This window comes from Numenius arquata, chromosome 4 (genome assembly GCF_964106895.1).
Source record: "Numenius arquata chromosome 4, bNumArq3.hap1.1, whole genome shotgun sequence".
NCBI classification, from domain to species: Eukaryota; Metazoa; Chordata; class Aves; order Charadriiformes; family Scolopacidae; genus Numenius; species Numenius arquata.
Window position 1 is genome coordinate 61,324,608 of NC_133579.1, and position 20,927 is coordinate 61,345,534.

The following is a 20,927-nucleotide window of genomic DNA, read 5'->3' on the forward strand; positions in this document are numbered from 1 at the left end:
ATCTTAAGTTGAAGGTTTGGGGCTTTTTTTTGGTTTGTTTTTGAAGGATCTTGGAAACTTGCATTTGCACTTGTGTGGAAATACCACATGAAGTGAGAGATACGCAAGATCTTGAGAAAGGCCAGTTTTGTTACCCAGTTTGAAAGTAAATGCTTCTAGAATCAAAATAAAAGTCCATATACCACAAAATGAAGTATTAAGTGAACTAACCTTTTAAAGCTTCATTTTCTTTATGGAAGAAAAACTAGAAAGTTTCACAGCCAAATTAAGACTACAGTTTTAAAATAATTTATTCAGTCACATAAATACTTTGTAACATTTGCGTGTTCCCTTTTTCACATCCTTGGCACACAATATAGCTCTGAACTTTTTACAAAACTAGTGTAAACATCCATGGAAAATAAAATGAAAAGAAAGCGGGACATATGTAAAAATTCAATAAATAGCAAAAGGAGTGAATAATTGAAGGAACTTTTCATTTTTTAAAAATAGTGAATTAAAACTCAATTTCCATATTTCTACCACTGTTGCATTTAATCAGATACATGACACAATTCTTTAACTAGTTCAAATTCTTGAATGAACAGCAGCAATTCAATGCAATTGTATTATTTCAGGCATCAGCAGTTTTGGTTCACATACAGAAGGTTACAAACCAGGACTTGCAAGGTAGTGGTTTTGGGTAGTACAACTTCTGAACTTCCAAACACCCTTCCAACGTGACATGAAGGTTTTCCTTAATGAGCATTAGTGTATAATCTGTTCTTCAGAAAGATGACTTTAGACAGATGTTGTCGAACACCTGGATAATGCTGAATGTGGTTGAACCAACGAGACACATTAAGGTATTTCTCCTTTTCTTGCACTGTGAGGTCCACCTGCATGGAGAAGAAATACAAGGCACTGATAACACAAGTCACTGCAATCATTAGTATCATAACATGTGGTGAGGTAAAATAAAAGTGGATAGTTTTGCAGCTGATTTCAACACCCATAAAAAGTTGTTACAGTCCAGCAGTATTCCACCTTAATTTCACGTGTTAAAATTCACAGCCCAAAATAGGTATTTACTTTTAATTTACTAGAATGAGCAGACCTGGAGGGTGGAACAAACATTTGTATGATAGGCAGGGTGGGAAAAAGGGCTTGCTTGAATTGAATGCATCTATCTGTTCATGGGATTAGCATACAGCCCTGGGGGGGTGCAGGGAAGAGGAGTTCTATGACATGCACAAGCCTTCCATGTTCATCTAGCAGGTGGTCTTGCCTCCCAAAGGGACTACTTTGGATTTCAAGGTGTACTGTAAGTACAGGAATAAATTATTTTCCAGGCAATTTCAGACCAGATAGAAAAATTGAAAGTTCTTCTCCATTTTGAGCAATAGTCATACAATAGTTACTAAGAAACAGTATGGCTTAACTGTTCGGATGTGCTAGCTCACGTTATTAACATAGCAATGGCATGATTCAAATTACTACAGTAAGAGAAACGGAAAACCTGTCCATACTTCATAAATGCATTTAAAATACTATCGCTTCTACAGTTTGAGGTCCTGTTGTTCACTTGAATTCTCAAGTCAACAGCATAGTCCCTTGCCTGGTTTGACCCAGATCTAGACAGCTGCACACTCAGTCAGGAAAAAGCCTCCAACTCCATGTAGCTGTTGCAACAGCTCCTTATCACAGGAATTGTGGCTAAGATTAATGACCAACTTCAAGCCTACCTTTACTTTTATCAGAGGACTGGTTCGGGTAAGTAATCTACAGTTATAGATCTTAACTACACCTTTTCCATTTCTTCTAAGTTCAAGTCAGCAACATCCTCAAAGCTTCACTACAAAGTCTTTTATTACTTCAGCGTCTTTCAATCCAGCTGTAGACGAACTATTTCCATCCTGTATCATGTATTACAGTTCCTTGATTAGTGATTCTAGGTCTCCTCATTTCTCTGGTATGAAGTCAGCTTATCAGTTTAGACAATCTGTTTCCTCACATTAACCTACCACAACTGAATTACAAATGGGGTAGTCCTCAAAACAGACTACAAAACCTGCAGCAGGAACAAAATCCCTACCTTATCTCACCAATACTTAAACCAATCAGTGCAGGATTCACCTCACTTCACTTTCAGTTAGCTAAGTTAGCCATCAAGCTGAATTTAGTCACCTTGACAACACCTGCAGTCAGTGAAAAAGGGCACACCTGTAGAGGAGTTTTAACAGACAAATCACTAGCTAGACATGCCTAGTATTTTTCATGTTTGGACTTCTAAAGCTACTCAAGGTTAATCCCCTCCTCAAAAGCTGAACAGATGGCATATTCCTTATGCATTGTTCTACAAACACCAGATTTCATGGATAATGCAGGTTTATTGCAAATTTGATCTTGGGCACAGGACAGCTGGAAACAAGTATGTTCCAGCAAACTTTAAATCACAGGAAGAGCTATACATACTCATTTACTCAGCTGTACAAGTGAAAAGCTGGTGTTCTAAACTATGTCTCATGTTAAATTTCACCTCATGACACACCAGCCCCCTCTATTTCAAGCGTTGCCTGTAACATTTGCTGCTTCTCCTTCCTATTCTCTCACACTGGTCAGCACTTGGCTTAGAACTGGAAAGCTTTAAACATGCAGAGGTAGTAAGAAAATAAGGATTTATAGTAGAAGAGGAACCACTGGAAAATACCAAGGAAGAAAAATTTCCAGGAATTGCAGAAAGAAATTCTAAATCAATAGCATTAAAGCTCTAACAGAAGGTTAAGGGCACAGTTACTGCGGCAACAACGAAAAAAAGCAGGGGTCTTGCAGCTGCTGCCCAAACCCAAGCAGCTCTTCTTTCCGCAGCACACAGAATACCAGCACAGCACTGCACACGTACTTCCGCAGAAACTTCTGCAGTCTTGAACTGTTATGAACCACGGTTCAGGCAGTATGAGAAAATCTGCTTTTCTTGCTGCTGGCATGGAAATGTAAACAATATCCCTACAGCTGTACAGAAGTGCACAAATCAGTTAAAACACAGCCATATATTATTTTTGCTGAGCTAGGAACATAAGAGAATTAATCAGCATCAGCCAAGTGGAAGAGAGTAACACTGATAAGGCCAAAAACTCCAGAATTTTTAAAAGCATTACAAACAAGAAGTGGATGCTATTAAAATGTAACAATGGGTATTTCACAAATTGCCCAAGCTTCTGCAGCTACAGAAAATTCAAGACAAAAAACCCCTATGCAGTAGCATTTAGGGGAAGATGCTTTTGATCACCTGCAGTTTGCTATAATTAGTGGTAGTGGGAAGCTGTAGAACCATTTACAAAGCAACACAGAGCATAAAAAGAGCAACATGTGTACTTCAAGGCCATCTAAATTACGGAAAGTACCAAAGTATTTAAGTATGAGCAGATACCAAAAATACTGTAAGTTCCAAGTGTTGTACACTTAAAAGTTACAATTACAATACCCTTTTTCAAAGTTTTTAATGGGTAACCACTTGGTTATGAAAATGCTGAACTAACCTTCAGATTTTGCAGCATATACAGTATTACCTCCTAATTTCATACTGGTAATTCTCAATCTTCACATTTCTCTGATGTAAATAAAAAATAGAAGCCTGGAAAAACTAGTCCTCCTCCATTCTGTTAGTGTAGTGAAAAAACATCTGAAGGGCAAACCAAACAGCTACTCTAATAACAAAACCCTTTTTGTACTCCAGGCACAACAAGCAAGATATTTTTACTTATTTACATAATGTACTCTATCAGTGAAATATATTAAAAAGCACTTTGTGGCATGCTCTAGTTTTTACTCGGAACATAACTCTTAGGTTAATTGTTTAGAGATCACTTCCATGGCATTTTTTTACAACATTTTGTTAGATGGGTATTTTTTGTTCTTCCTCATTAAATTAGATAATTCCCCCAAGTTAAGAAAGGCTGCTGTTCTGCTGTTAAAATAATTATTTGCTATTAAAGCAATTATTTTAATAGCAAAGAAGCAGACACTCAATTTGACAAGCTTTTTTTTTTTTATGTCATGGAAAAAAAAAAAAGTCTTATTCTTCCACTATAAAGCTCACATAGGGTAACCAAGGTGGTCATCGTACAACCCAACTGGAAGAGTTTCTAGAAGGGCTATAAATACACAAGCTTTAATTATACTTTCTTTCAGTAGCATCAGGGATGCAGGCACAAATTCCCATTCCCACACCCCGCATGCAAAGTCTTAAAACCACCTGCCTACATCTGAAGTTCTTCAGCATCAAGAAAAGGATAAGATATTACCTCATTTTTTAAAGTTAGCCTTTAGATATGAGGGAAAGAGAAACCAAAACCAGTTAAATGGTGTATTTAATGAAATACATGTAATTTCACATATTTTTGACTAGTTCTATGGTGTTAAAGAAACGTGTTTAAAATTAAACCTTTTCTTTAAGGCAAGACTGTTTTTTGTAATCGACTTTAAGTGCCATTTTTAGCATTATTTTTTAGAAGGAAAATCTGTTATCCCAGGACTAAGATAAGCAGTATCAGTGAATATTAATAAAAGTTCATCACAATCTGTTTATTACAGGAAATGTTTATTATGGAAAAAACTACTACTGCAGTATCATTATAGTTCAGTATTAGTAGTTCTGACCCGAGGAGAACAACTTAGTTTTGTACTTGATTTGACCCTGAAATTTTGACTGAGGCTTCTTCCATTTGCAGATACAAATTTCACCCATAAGTTATTTTCTAGACCTTATTAAAGAAATTTCCAAGTCAGACATATAGATTTGAGATTCCTTCTTTGGTTCTGACAAAATTTTTCAAGTATAAAAACAGATCAACCTTTGTATTGATTATTTCTCTTAAATTCAACTGGACTTGTGCTGTTTGAAAATACTTCAGAATAAAAACATAGGGAAACTTTTTTATTGTTTTAAATAAAAAATAATATGAAAACAATTTCATTACCACAGGGGGAATTTAATGCTTACTGATTGCCTGAGCTATCCTCAAGCAATGCTTCCAAATCTGTGTTTCCTCTGCAATCTATGCTTTAACCTCGTAGAACTTCATTGTTCATTATATTTATCCACATATTTATGTAAGCGAAGTGTCTGAAGACAACTTGATTTATAGTAGATACATGGAATTACATACGACAACGTAAATCACATTGACTGAAAAAGCTCATTTAGACAGTATCAAGCATTATACTTTTGGGGTGTTTGTGACCTATGTTATGATGCAGAACACCAATGCATACAATTTAGTTCCTGCCTTATTGTAAGTGTATATTTCTAATTAATAGACTCAAAATAGACTCAGTCCACAAGAAGCTTAAAACGTTATCTGTTAATCTGACTCTCACTCATTAAAATATTAATTCCTTTCCCATGATATGAATTTTTTAAGCACATAGTACTATTGTGCTTATTAAGAACTAGAAAGGATAGGAAGAATGAAAAAAGGCATACAACTGGAAAATTAATAGCTGCTGCTCTTCAGTAGACAAGCGGAATATTTCACTTCAAATGGACAAGCCTGGACACTGAAGAATCAGGTTCCAGAACCCACCTGGGATAATGAGAAGGGCAAAAATGAAGGTGGGAGGAGGGGAGGAATACGAAGATGTATGATCTATATACAGAAACAGTAAGAAAGGAAAGTGAAACCACAGGTGAAGTAGTAAGCAATAGGATTGGGTGGCCTCAAGAACCTTTCCAATGAAGTGTGCATCACAAGGTTTTTAAGGTTTTAATAATACTTGGCTCATTCAGGACAATCATGGTATGTCACTAGTATTTACAGAATTCTGTTACTAATGTTTGCATTAGCGCATATTTGGTAGTCTATGAAAAGCAGACAGATTAATCCTAAAATCAGCAGGATTACCGTATCAGTAACATTGTCAGATCAATTTTCTAGACAGCTTGATGGACAGCAAGAACTGTGGGTCTCCCCCCTGTGCCTCCCATTTCTTCCTCCTCTCTTGAAGGATTATAGGAAACATTTATTGGTATTTTGCAAAAGGCTTAGCTGAAATAGTGGTGGATATGACAAACTGCTTCCCTGGACCACATCACGCTAAGAGATACAGCAGCCCCTCTCGAAGCTTAGAGGAGAGAAGCAGCTCTGGACATACTCTCTTCTCATTACAGGAAAAATAAAAATAATAATAGAGAAATTCACAGGATTCTACAGTTCAAGACCTTACATGTATAGTTAAGTACTAATACTAATCAACTCTGAAACCTTCAAAATACATGTAATTCCTAGGTAGCAGCTTCTAGATTTTCCTCTTTATTTAGGATAACCACCGCATTGTTTGCCCTTTATACCTTTCCGATTCAGAAAGTGATCTTCCATGAAAGCAAACATTTCAGCAGCAGATGCTGTACTATAAACTTGTCCCAAGTAGTGTCTGGATGGTTGCAGGCACCCAGGAGCACCAAGTCATTTGTTTTTACCATCTGTTCTATTTCCCAAAGCAATAACTTGTATCTTTTCTCCTTGATTAGGTGGTCTACTCTAGAGCAAACTCTAAATTTAAAATATGCTTGATTTTCCCCTGCCTAAGTTAAAAAAAAAAAACAGTCATATTTTTAGGAAGTACTTAAACGTTTTTTCTATGTCTAAACATCATATGTGAAAGGTAATCCACTCTGACACTCTACTTAACACATCTATCCCACTAAAGATATTTTACAAGGCAAATACGATTTAACAGAATTACTTCTAAGTGACTTTAACATGTTTTCAAAAATCTTCTGAAATGAAGCTTCCCTTCCCTCTCCTCTGCTTGACGCTCTCTCATTTGAACTTACTCCTGGACAGTCAAGATACTACCAAAAATGAGAAGAAACATAGATATGTGTATTTCATTACTAGATCTTTCCTCCCCCCACATCAGCCTCCCTTTTGAAGCACAGCATTCTTGCACTCTTCTTCCAAAGCCCTGCTTTTAATATAAAGTACCCATTCACCCACTTGATTAGAGTCACCAATTCTCAGACACAGAGGCATTTGTCAGAGGCATCTTTTTGTGCTTACCCTCCCCCCCCAGCCCCGGCTAATTTTCTAATGTAAAATTGACTGATTTTATCTTCTACCAAGAATTTAGCAGACCTTTTTTGTATATGTACTTTGGCTTGTTTAGTAGTACCCACTCCAGAGAAGGATGCCTCATTTATAATCACATTCCAGCCACCAAAATACAAATAATTTCAACTGCTTCATCTTTAAATTACCTCTTGGGGTTCAGAACTGAGGTGCAATGATTTATAAGCACTTCATAGCAAACCCTGAGCTCACTACAGAGAATCTCAACATCTTCTCCACTCAGTACAAAATTTGTGGTTTTTTTTTTCCCCCCTCTCCTAAGCACCAGCTCCCCATATTATTTTCATATTCTGTATGTTATCAAGTCTTGAAACACAAATGACGTTTTGTTACAGGTGACACACTTACATGTATTCATCCTTCAGGAACTTAATTTACCTGCACCTTTCATAGCACCAGTAGCGTTTCTCCAATACTAACAAGGTTAGTGCTTTCAGTTCCGATATGTCCTTTCAGTGTCATTTTTCCCTTTCCCCATGTAGTTCTGTAAGCAGTCATGTTTCAGATTTGAACAGATACGAGTCCTCATACCCAGTAACACAGGGGTAGGCACCGTCCTTGCTACATTACATAGAGGAAGCTAAAGCATTCTGGACACTACAAATAATACACTTCTTTTGACAGATGCATAGCTAAATATTAAAAAAGTGAAAAATGAACAACTTAAAGTTTTATTTGAAGTTCTTACAAGAAATCTCTCCATTTTTGTTCTGTAATTGTCACTGATCAACTCAGTACATCAATTTCTAAAACAATAAACTGCCCCTTAGATAAACAATTATGACAGTTGTATGTATAAAAATAATGCAAATAACACTTACCATGATATGATGCAATCCATAGTACATCAAAATGTCTGCTAAGGTAAAAATGTTTCCTGCAAGGTAGACTTTATCTTCAAGGTGTATGTTAAGATCCTAAAAAGGAAAAAAGTCATTATACCGCTGTAGTATTGACTTTGTAAGACAAAATATTAAGTTAATTGTTAAAAATAGAAAACTTCCTCTGGAGACCATGCATACAAAATAAAAGCGAGTTTTAATTTATCCCAACTCAGCAAAGTAGAAAAACAATAAAAGAGGAAAAAAGTTCTAAGAAGTTTCAGGATAATAAACTAAAATAGCATCATTCTTTGACAGCGAGAATTCACTAAAATGTAAATGTTGGTCTCTAAATAAAGTGCTAGCCAGCTTGCTGCTGGCACATAATTTTTCATAATTCTCCCACTTACATCCTCTCAAATTTTTGTAAATGCAAGTGTGATTTATTTTACATATTAAGCTGACTCCACAGAAATACTTTCAAATCTCTTTTCTTTGCTTCAAATTACTCGAAGTCAAAATGCAGAATTGTGTAATTTTTTTTTTATTAGTGCATATGACTCAGAAGCACTGCTGTTACATGTTTAACATTTGGTAAGTGGAAAATGCAGTCCCATGATGACAGGAGAGCATATCGCTCTTCCAGCAGCAGCTTCTCCTGCCCTCCGGGACTCACTCAATACAGCTGGTCAGCAAGGTTCTGGAACTGCAAATGTGTAAGAACCAGGGAAACACAAAAGGATAGTGGGGTGGGAGACAACATGTTTCAAGCTCAATGCTGGTATCATTTGACACCTTAACAATGAAATCACTGCAAGCAATTCTTAGTGACTGATACTGTCAATTCAGTTGCTAAGTCCATATGAAGAGAGCACTGCTTCAGCATTTTAGGATCACCTCTCAACAATTCCTTATCAGAGGCTATAAGGGTGGGTAGCAGAAGGCTTCCATTTAGGTTCAGTGAATAAATATTTCCAATCTGTATTACTAAAGACTCTTTTTCATGGCTTTTTGTACACAGTCATTCCCTGCCAGAAAACAGTAGGCTGACACACCTGAGTAATGATGAGTCTGTCACTCCTGAGAACAGAGGCATCACACATCAAGTCTGCCTTTTAACCTGTCCTTTCTTTTCTCCACATCTTGCCTACTTCTCATCCAATTCAAGCACCTTTCTGCTCCCTACTTCCCTCTAAAGAAGGAAATGTAACAGCAAACAAAATTATCTATTTAACTGCGATCCCAGAATAAGCAAGTTTTAATTTTATAATATTCTTTTCAAAAGTGTAGAAAAGTTTCCCAGCTTTCCTTGGATTTGGAAACTCTCCCTATTAGTATTCCTCTGCTGGTTGAAAAAAGATTTGTAGTAAATGCAGTCCTTTTTCCTCAAAGATCTCCTTGCCAGTTTTTCTTCAGCTGCCTCCTGCCCACCTCTGGAAACAGAGGCAAGCAGATTAAACATAACTAGCATTTTTCAAAACGTCCCTAAAATAATTTTTCAGTCTCAATTACAAGATGTTCAAGAAGTCTGGGGCAAGGACAAGGTGCTAATCACTAGTGAACAATTTAAGAACTACATTTAGCCTTGAGCATATTGCAGTTTTTGTGGTTCTATAATTTTACTGATATTGAGATATCCTACAGTGCACATGTGAAAAACCCACCCCTAAACACTAAACTAAAATGCTGAGACTCTAAGACATCTGACCTAGCATTTGAATTTGACGAGTTTGACTCCATTATGCCACCTTACTGGTTCTTTGAAAACCTCTTCATGACAGGACTCCTGTACTTCCATAATATTTAAACATCCTTATGTCTGCTTTGATTTCTTTTATTAGAACAAATCGGGAAAAATATTAACCTCTGCATAGTTAAAATTCTGGAAGGTCATCTGCCCCTGGCTATGTAGCTTTTTTTTCTTTTAAGACTGGTTTACTGCTTTGTTCATGTTAGTTAACTCTCAAATTACTTTAAACATGTAACTACAGTTCTGTGGAATTTTATACACACAACACAAAGGCAAATGCAACGTTACAAAGAAAAAGCTTGCAGGAATTAAGAAAATAAATATCTAGAGACCTGTTTACTAGAAAAAAAAATAATTATAAATTCAGCTATTCTGACGCAGATTCTCTGACCAGCATTTTTCATTTTGATTAACCAGAAATTCAACATGCATTATAATAAGTAGTAATGCCACTGAAATTATAACCCTCCCTCTCCCATCCCCTTCCTTCTTGGGCTAGGCTATGGAAGCAGGATTTTGTAAAGTAAAAAGCTCATGATCTCTGAAGGTACAATCAACACAATTATTTCCCTGCTCAAAATTTTGGATTTCTGTATCAAAGAAGTTACGGCATGCTAATTCTTAGTTTTATACATCTTCAAGAGGTAGGCTTGTTTCTACACAAAAATATTGTTTGCCCAGTTGTTCAGGATGAGTTAATATCATACAAAGATGGGTTCATATACTGTGCACGTATACTCAAAATATTCATCTATAAAAAAAAATATCTTGAAACTTTAAAGGCAAGGTAAGCCATTACAGCGTGAACAGTTATTTATTCTGGTTCATCAGATTTTACAAAGTCAGTTAACTGAGCAAATGGAATTTGACAAAAATGGTTTAGTTGGTATAGTCTTGGATGAATTAGCATTAGTTTACAAATTCTGTTTTTGAACATGTACTTTCCTCCCATAAAAGAGACAGATATTCCGATTTCATTCTGTAAGTCAAGCTAATTCAGAAATACCACAGTACTTTTTTTTTTTTTTCCATGTGCACTAGGCACATTTAGTTAATCTTGCCTCATGGGTTATGCTTCCCACAAATGATTACATTATTGGGTAGTAGCCAACTGTGTTAACATTCCTGAAAGTCGAGCTTTAAGTGAACACGGTATTAAACTGAAGTAGTGTTCCTGTCCTGGAAAGATTAATGAAAATGCGAATACAAAACTGTATTCAAATTTCTATTACATCCAGGAAATTCAGGTCTATTAGCTGGAGTTTGTATCATTGTCTTTCATGTACTGAATATCACTGCTTAAATTGATTACATATATATAATCCCAATATCAAATGACTGAAATAGGGTTTCCTGAGGGATTGGAATAATAAGTTCATATAGTCAAGACTTTCTCAAACTTCAGACAGGTATTTAAGGCACTAATATGCATTGAACAACTGAAGCAATTCAAATTCCATTTTTGGGTATGATGGGGGAAAAGCAACAGAAAGATGTTGCATTATTGACGGACTAACCAATGGATTTCCATTTGCTTGCTCTATGGAAAAAAAATCCAATTTACAGCTCATATCTAGACCGACAGCTCAACACATCCTGTCCATGGCACACTTCTGGCTACCCCAGAGTGTCACTTAACTATCTTTTAAGTATACCATCTAATTGCCTGTAATCCAATTCATCCATTAAGGTGATTGAATCCCTTCCAGTCACCACAAGTTGAGACAGCAGCTTGGATAAGTAACACTTGCTTCTTACAAGGACCCAGTAGCTCACTAAGGATCTAATCCTACACTGATTTTGTTTTGCTTATTTTGTCCACAACACCACAACGCTGGTGTATGCACTTCCCTTAGAGAAGCACATCCTTTCAGTCAGCAATATTCTCAAGGTCATTTATGCCCTAAATGCCTTTATACTACACCATGCAAAGACAAGAGCTGAGCACTCTCAAATGCCCCAGGCAAGCCTCTGACAATGCAGAACCCAAGAAAAGGATTCTGCAGCCATATCCAAGAAAAGCAGAATTCCAATGTTAGGGCAAAGCCATATATTTAATTCTAATGCAAGATGTTTCTGTCTAACTGGCAAACTATGAACAAAATCTGGTCTGGATGAATATTATATTCAACATGCTGAGTTTCCTGTAGAAGGCAGAAGAAAAATAATCAACAAACCTTGCACAAATAATGAAAATTCAAGCCTTTACACCTGTAAGTGCACAAAAATATCCCGGTGCTAAAAGAAAAGGGAGAGAAGTAAACACAAAGTTGAAGCTTAAAAAAATGCTTGCTGGACAAGCTTGTCAAAGTGGGTAGGCAACCCATTCAAAAGTCTTGTCAAGAAATAGTTTACACGAACTGTGAATTAATGATAAGGACAGAGTACGGATTAACCTGCCCACATATCTGTGGAACAGTAATTTTTCAAACAAGCACATTAAATAGGAAATGAAGCTCTTTTATTTAGCTTTCAAATTGGATTTCATGATTACAGCCAGACAGCACAGGAAATTCGCATAAAACTAGCTGAAGTCATGGAACATTTTTGGTATTAGACACTGAAAGTAGTACACAAAAATTCTTGGTTGTATTTATCTTTCAGAGATTAGAGATTTCCACATATCTGTGGAAGCTCTTCTATGAATTCAAGTACAAACTCACAGTTATTTAGAATACGCCTCTGAAGATGGGGGGAGGGGAAAGAACTCTCAAGTTTTAGATATCTAAAAATGACAAAGTAAAAATTCAAATCTCCTGAACAGAATTCATTAACACGTAAATAGACATTTAGTGGCACAAACGTTTCACAACAGTTCTCAGTTCCTTTCCAGAAGAGTAGAAAAACTACTAATTATCAACAACTCAGTCATTTTCAGATTTTTTTTTCCCTGTGCAGCTTAATTTTCCACTAACCAAATATCAAAGAACCAAAGAAAAGCATTCACCCCGTGGAAAAAAAAGTTAACATAATGCACTGGATATTATGTTACCACCACTATTGACAATCATCATTCCTACATATCTGCTGAAGAACAGTTGAGGGGTATTGCTCCTATTTATTTTGTCCAGTACAGGAGCACAAATAAAAAGTTAAACAAAATTCCAGAGCACTTTCATTGGCCAGTTCTGAACAGCATGGCATTTGCTCTGAATGAACATAAAAACCCTGTTGAGGTGGTGTGACTACTTCATGGTTGTTTTCCATGCCAAGTAACAGCTTTAGTCAACACGTCAATAAGAACAATTGAAGAACGTATTTTCCTAAGGCCAACAGAAAACCCTTCCTGTTCAAGTTAACAAATGTTAAACCAGTTATTTACCGACATTTTTCAAAACCACACTACCTCAATTAAGGGTTAAATAGATGCAGCCTAAAGTTTACAGCAGAAGTAACTGAACTGTTTTTGGCACAGCTTATTACAAATTGTCGCTCTAGGCTGCAACTGTCCCAAGACTGCCATTGTGTATTCCAGACACGTTGTAAAACTACAACCTCAGACTCGCCTCCCTATTTTAGTTTTGCTTTTTTTCACTTGTACTCCCTTTTGGCATAGTATACTTTAATGGTAGGCTGCCTCTTTTTCTGATTAATCATGGTGGCAAGAGAACAAATTAAAAAAATCTTAATTGCTATACTATGAAATTATTAGTGCTGGAACAATTCCACAGCAGCCCTGTGTCAAAATAAATTCTGGGTATTCAACATCTGCTAAGAAAAAAAAAATCCATAGGAAAAGTTTAAAGTGGCAATAGCTATTAGAATATACTTAAAGACAGAGATTCTCCTGCAAGTGACAGTTTCTTAGCAAGGAAATTTTGCTTTACTTGGAAGCACTTGATTTATCTACATATTTGAATTTCAGTGTATTGTCTTTTCTACACTGCCGGTGTTGCTAAGGCTAAAACTGAAAAGAGACACCAGCTTCGGCATGAAGCCATCGTATCTCTGTGTCTGGTTTTAATACTCGAATGCAGATCTGCAAATACTCGTGTGTGTGTGCTGACAAAGCAGGTATCATCACTTAAGCCATCCAGAGCAGATGGATTTTGTTTTAACAAGACAGAAAACTTGCTTTTGGTTTTTATGTGATAGAAGGGCAAGAAAGGTAAAAAAAAAGTTATTTATTCTCATATGGTCCTCTCACAGTTTGGGAGGTAACAAAAGGCACCACAAGGTTGTTTGAAAAATGACTGAAGTGATATAACACTTGTCATAAGGGGTAGTTTTTTTTTTTAAATTAGACAACAGGGACCTCTGAGGGTCACCTAGTCATACCACCTCTCTGAAGTCCAGCTAAACCTGAAGTTAAACCCTGATTAGTCAATGCCTCCTTCAGTCAAGTTCTGAAAATCCCAAAAGCGTAGACAGTTCTCATGCGGTATCTGTAGAATAACCATGACTGTAAAGGTTTGATAACACTTGCATGTAGAAAGTAAGACCACAGATGTTACAAAAAGAGAAGCAGTGTAAACAAACTCATGTTTAACCAATGCAAGATATCCCACAGATACAATGAGATCAAGATAATTCAGATTATCTGGGTTGTAAGTGAGAGAAATGATTCTTCAGGGCTTTCACCAAGTTGATCTTTCTAAAACAGGACTGATATTCTAAGTTCTCAAGATGAAGGAGGCTGTCAGTTTCAAAAGGACAACAGCTTACTAACAAGGTTTTGCTTTGCACCACTTAAGATGTTCCTTGATTTTAAGTAACACAATCTGTTAACTTCTCAACACTGCTTCAATTTATCTTTGGTTTCTGCAACAGTTCTAGTTGACTCAGATTCGCTACACTTAAAAGTCAGAAGTATTAATTAAGCCTCTGCTAGCCTCAAGTAAAGTCAACCTTCCTAATAGCTTTGTGAGCTGCAAGGTATTTCTAAACCCAGACTGACTAGTAGCACTGAGCATGGCGTACCTTCCATCTAAAACATACTTTTAAAACTAGAAAAAAGAAACACTTTAAAAATTAATTGAATTTCACTGCTGTTTCATACACACTTAGTAAATAGAGCCCTTAACAGTGTAAAGCAAATTTTCTCTTCCAGCTCTGTTCCCACAAGACTGCAAAAATACTAATTACCAGTCACAAGGAGTAAGAAGGAAAACAGTAAATTTTGCTATCTGCTCCCTGCCATCTGGCTGCTCAAATAACAGGGTGACCCTTGAGATTCTCTTTTCTGCTTCCACCTGTTTAAGAGGAAATAAGCTTCAGACTACAAGGAAAGTTTAATACAGTAGACCAAAGCCTCCACACAAAGGACCTCAATATGAAGGGCAGTTTTGCAGAAGTTCCTTTATGATCTCAGTTTTAATGCACAATTCTGTCCAGTAACTCCTTTTGGTGTCAATACCAATTACTGCAACATCAAGTATGGCCTTTATTCCATAATTACCAAATCAGTAAGAATAGCTCTTAAAACAATCAGAGCAGCATTATCTTGAAATATAACACAACTTGTTAATGGCTGAAGTTTTATGAAGATGGTAAGAAACTGGCATCTTACATGGCTAATAGGAGATTAGACAATGGAACACGCTAAACTATCTGGAACACTCGGGGTTGTTTACAGCCATAAAATGCTGTAAGAGCTCTGCTTTGTATATTTTACAGTTTAAGCTGTTTTCCCTCCTGTTTCAGATCGTTGGGGTATTTTTGTCAAAAGTGAAAAGCAGCAAGCAGAATAAAAGCCAGTACTTAAAGATACTGTCAAATCTTCAGAATTTTCTCAGTTTTAGTAATTGATTGCTATACACTCATTACTACTGTGACTAGAATTCAAGGTCTAGTCACTCCCAACTTCAGTGGCAAGGTAATCAAGTACTCCTTACCTTCAGAATTATTCTACTATCTTCTTTACTAGAGCCTCCATCTACTCGAGTCACTCTATATTCCAACCACTGCTGAACAACAGCTTTCTCTTCTGCAGTACTTCCTAGCAGTTGGTCTTTCTTAGCCTGTTTAACGAGGTGGGCAGCTATGGTCATTAATCCTGTCAGACCAGGACCATTGTTTGTTTGAAGAACAGGAACCTAGAAGAGGAAACAAAAGTGTATTACTAAATAACTAATTCAAAAATTAGTCTCCATAAGAATAGCAATTTTTTTTTAAGCCCGTCAAAAGGATATTTAAAGCAATACATTAGAATTTAGAACTACTCATACTAAAGGTAGTAACATTAAAAAAAAAGTGTATGGGGTTTTTTTTTTTTACTCTTTGGGATAGTCTATTTTCAGTTTTTACAGAAGAAATGTATTTAACACACGTACATGGACACACCAAGACACCTTTAGCTCCAATTAATCAAATTCTGCCAATATCAGCACAAAATAGTATTGCTCATCCTAACACCAGCAGAAATCCTATTAACTAACTTTTAACTCTGTTTCTAATTCAGGAGTCTTGACCTACAATTGTAAAGTCAGCAGCATCCGATTTCTCTCCAAGCAGACCGCAGCAGCCAGACTTACTGAAATGCTTATTCATACTTACTGTTCTACTGACAAATGCTGATAGAAATTAGTAGTTCACTGGTATCAGGGGAGGACAACACAACACACTTCTAGCTTTAATCATGTCTTTGTCAGTGACATTACCACATTACCTGTAAGTGTTCAAGGTCAGGCTGGATGGGGCTTTGAGCAACCTGCTCTAGTGGGAGGTGTCCCTGCCCATGGCAGGGGGGTTGGAACCAGATGGTCTTTAAGGTCCCTTCCAACTCTAAACATTCTATGATTCTACGTTAGAGCACGCGAAAGGAATCTGAACCACTTAGAGTCAGAAATGAAATGAATGAACTGAAACTCACTGCAACAGACTAAAACTCAGTCTATTACAACACCAAATGATAGAAGAGAAGCTGATTAAAATACAGTATTTCTTTAAAAAAAACCAACAAAACAAACCAGATGTACCTGATCACATAGAGCAGCCTGGCTATGTTCAGATTTAATTAACATAAGATGTAAGCTGAAAGCATAATATTAACTTTGTAGTTGTACCAAGAGACTTTGACTACTATTTAATTTTTCCACTGAACATGCAGTCAGAGAAGATACAGACAGATATAGTTACTTGATTTTTTAATCTTATGCTTTATATTAAAACACCAGTTGGGTTGTTCAATAATTAAGGAAGCTTTTGCAACCAAAGAATACATATATTGCTACTCAGAACTCTAACCATAAACAGTAAATAAAGTCAAGAAAAAACACATACAAAACCATAAGGCAACAGTACAGCTTCTTTTATCTGTTGTCTTTCTCATGTAAAGGCACACATTTGTAACACTCTCAGCCTCACATTATATTTTTCATGCCTCAGGTGCCTCTTAAAACCACAGAACTTATTATTCCCATACAAACTTCAAAATGTCAAGACACCAGCTTTAAAAGAGAAAAATACTTAAGAACGACAGTTCTTCACTACAGATGCATTTCTGATATTAACTACGTATCTTTTCCACATGATTAAACCACACCAGCACAGATATAAGCGCACTGGCACCAGGAAAACGCAGGCAGGACAGCAGCGTAAGAATAAGTACATGGTAGGACGACATCCCTTCAACGACCAACAATGACTCTTCCACAGACAGAAGGAAGAAGCTCCCAAAACCTGCGTGCAGGTAGCGAGGCCCTACAGCCACACCTGAAGGTGGGCTGTGAAAAAAGACACTGAAGGAGAGAAGATGAAACCCCTGCTCAAGAGGAAGAGCCGGCCGTGCGGGGATGCGCGGCCGAGACCGACACAGGGCCGGCCCGCCCGGAATAAGGAGTGGGGCCGCTTCCCCCCCCCCAACCACCGTCCCACTGGCAGTGGGGGGGGAGAACGGCCGCGCCAGTGCCCAGCCGGGGCGGCGAGAGGGGAAGCGGCAAGGTAAGAAGCCGTTGGGGAAGGGGGTTGGCGAAGACCCTCCCGCCCCTGCCCGCTCCCAGCCCCTCCTCGCTCCCTTCACCTTCCGCTCCCCCTGGACGCCGTACTTGTTCCCTTTAGGCAGGCCCAGCAGCTTCTCCAGCAAGGCCAGCTCCTCACAGCCCGGCCCCTGCCGCGCGGCGGCTGCCATCTTTAGCGGAGGACCACCTGGGAAAGGAAAGGCGGTTCCACCCGCCACCTGACAACAAGCACCAACCCTATTGGACAACGACACCACCCCACCACCAAAGGAACCGTCGCTACTATTGGCCTGATAGAGCCGGCCAGCCAATCAGACGCTGGGCGGGGACGCCGCATGCGCTGAGCCGGATTTGACTTCGCAACCCCCCGGGGGCGGGGGGAAGAACTGCGGATCACTAAGAGCGCATGCTCAGCCGCGGGCACCGCTCCTCCAATCCCCGGCCCACCTGGTGGTTTGCGCATGTGCGCGCCGGGGGTGGAGCACGAGGGGAAAACCCCGCCCCCGGGGAGTGGCCTCTGCCCGGGGGCGGGGCGAGCTCTGAGGGGCCACCGAGCTGGGGCCGTCGACCCCGGGGGGAGCGGGCACGGCGGGGGCGGGGCTGAGGTGTTCCCGGCTCCCGCCCGGCAGGGGAGGGAACATCGACCTGGCGGGCTCCTCTCCGCTGCACGGCCCGACCCGAGCAGCCCCGGCGCCTCTCAGAGCAAGGCGCTCCCGCGCCGGCCCTGCCAGGGTCGGTTCGTTACCCCTTCCCAACGGAAATAACGGCTGTTTTCTTCCCGGAAAGGGGCGAGAGCTGCTGATGGGTTCGTCGCCGAATAATAGGAGGAGGAATTAAAGGAGAAAAGCCGGTGGCTTTGCCTGATCCCGGTGCCAGCACCGCACAGCAGGCGGTTGGCAGCGGTGCCGCCCAGCCCTGGGGTTTCCCGGTTGCCGGCGGCGCGCAGGGCCGGCCCGGCAGCCGGGCCGGGATCCCCCGCTCCTGGGCCTCCTAGCCTGCTCGGTCCCTGGCTGCCGCTGCCGGGCTGGGTGGATCGTTTAATGCAATTGCAGTCCGCTGTCTTGTGGATACCGCGAGGTCAACCAGACAGATGCGTCTCTGCCTCCCCTCGGCTTTCTCTGGAGCCAAGGCCCATGAGATTACGCTCTTTAGCCACCCATTACCCATCCTGTTGTCCTTCACTCGGTACATCTTGAACTTGTCCAAGTGTAGCCAAATTTAGCAGAGAAGCTGAAGTGCCAGCGTAACATTACCAGAAATTTTGTGAAAGGAAGGACGGTCACGCAGAACTGAGCCATAATAGGCACCAATCAAGGGCATCAAAAGAAGAGAGACTAAAAGTAGGGTTAAGTAAAGCATGTTAACGAACTGTGGTTAATGATAGTAGTGAAGTTAAGAGATAAAAACCACAAAATGTGTGCTGGCCATGAAATAGTGTGATTTAGCTGCACATTAGTGTTTGAGATCTGTTAAAGACATGATTTAATCCCCTCTCTAATTGAAGATACTCTACTGTGGATATCATCCCTCTATGTCTGACCATAAACGTTAGAAATTAAAACAATTTTAGATTGGCAGGTCTATTTGTGCAAAATGTCAAAATGCAATTCTTGATAGGAGACTATTAAATACCAAACTAGCATTTTTACTGAAAACAACAAGCTAGTCTTGTCCTACTACTGACAATTTCAAAATACAGACTCAGGGCTATCACTGCGTTAGTCATCTTAAATAAGATGATCCTGACAAATGTCCCGGTTCTTCAATGAAACCCTTTGTCTTGATACAAGGTGACATTTAGATTTGTACCTTCTGTTGCAGAAAAAGTCTGAAAGTGGCCACAGAGCCCTCCTCTGAGTGGGGAGCAATTCTGAAATTGTAAGTGGATTTTTAAGCCTTGGCAGGAATTTGTCTGATCTTTTATATTAACATATGCAAAGCACTTTGTTAAAAGCAAAAAATTGTTCTCCCTTGAAACTGGCATTGCTCTTTGCAAAATTTTTTTTTTTTAATTCTTCAGCTCCTTTCCTGCAGCAATATTTTGAAATGTTAGTGTTCCAGCTGTGCTCCAGTGTGATATCAATGAATGATTTAAAATTGTACAGAAAGCCTTCATTTTCAGTGGGTAAATTGATAGAAATATTTTGCCATTTTTTTAAAAAGCTAATTGATTGTTTGAACCATCTATCAGTAAATATATACCTACATTTGCAGGTTATTTTCTATATTTATAATTTTTAAATTATTTGGAACCTAGGTGGTGAGATGTATCAGTGGGAAATATTAGTGTAGATGGATTGAAATATCTATCAGTAACAATAAAGGTAACAATCTCAGTCAGATGAAAAGATAAAGTTGTTTTTTTTTCTTTTGGCTTTCCTCTGACTTCAAAATTTTAAAGTCCTTGGAAGGGGAGACTTTATAAATCAGATGTAGGTGGAGGAGATTAACTGCTTATGGCTGTATAGCAGTTCTCCCTTGATATCAGTGCTGAGCAGCGTCTCTGCTTTTCTATTTCTGTGCTCAGTTCTCCCCTCATTCCATTAGGTGGAGCTTTGTGATTAAGACTGCAGAAGAAACTTGCTTCAAAGTGCAAAATAATTCACCATGGAATGGCAGGGGGAGGAGGCGAACGAAGCCTACTTTGCTTAGAGGTATCAGTGTCCTGTACGCAAGCTCGATACACAAAAATCTGAATCAAGACCCTCACATACGAGGAAAATAACTTGAAAAATCGATTCTGTCAAACGGAGTGCTGCTCTAATCTGCTGTTATCATAGTCAAGTTCCAAACCTAAAATACCTTAGGTTATAAATTAAATGTCAAATATAATTAATTTGGCACTTGAAACATGAAGTGGATGACTGTCCTTTAGAGAAAGCCTGACAGCTTTATGTATGTCACATTGGTATCTGTTAAAACGAGCTTTACATGCCAGACGATCCTTGTGTGAATCATATCGCTGTTAGCTCTACCAGAATTTTGTCAATGTAATAAGTCTCAGAACAGTTTTCTCCTTAATTGTCTGAAGCTTTTGCAAGACAATATAAATCAAGTGTCATCTGCCTCATCTGGGCAAAATAATGGTTTTATCATACATCAAATATGCAATTTATTTCTTATTCATTACCAGAGAAGTTATTGTTGAATATTTACATACAAATCTATATTTTATACAAATGGAGAATGTTTTCTGCCCTGTGCCTTGGCCCCACTGCAGTTACAATTTGAATGCAGTTTTCCTTCCACTGTCTTAAATTCGGCAGCAGTGGCTGTAGCCCTGCAGTACCCTGTCACAGGGAGGTCCAGGCTATAGCTGCCCGTACCGATCCTTCCCCCGCCCGCTGCC

At 38.8% G+C, this 20,927-nt stretch overlaps 1 protein-coding gene across 1 annotated transcript; it reads right to left on the reverse strand.

The window, feature by feature from the left end:
• Positions 1 to 267: 267 nt before the first annotated feature.
• EEF1E1 (eukaryotic translation elongation factor 1 epsilon 1) lies at positions 268 to 17,785 on the reverse strand. The gene is made up of 4 exons (XM_074146659.1): positions 17,641 to 17,785; positions 15,515 to 15,715; positions 7,931 to 8,026; positions 268 to 878 (listed from the first exon to the last, which is right to left on the reverse strand). The coding sequence occupies exons 1-4, from the start codon at positions 17,746 to 17,748 to the stop codon at positions 738 to 740; spliced, it is 546 nt and encodes a 181-aa protein (XP_074002760.1). The 5' UTR covers positions 17,749 to 17,785; the 3' UTR covers positions 268 to 737.
• Between the last annotated feature and the right edge of the window lie 3,142 nt (positions 17,786 to 20,927).

Bases quoted from the DNA above. Each gene is read 5' to 3' on its own strand.
- EEF1E1 (XM_074146659.1), bottom strand. From the start codon at position 17,748: ATGGCAGCCGCCGCGCGGCAGGGGCCGGGCTGTGAGGAGCTGGCCTTG. The intron at 15,716-17,640 runs GTGAAGGGAGCG...TTCCTCTTCTAG, and splicing joins GCGTCCAGGGGGAGCGGAAG to GTTCCTGTTCTTCAAACAAA. The intron at 879-7,930 runs GTAAGTGTTATT...TTCTCCATGCAG, and splicing joins ATGGATTGCATCATATCATG to GTGGACCTCACAGTGCAAGA.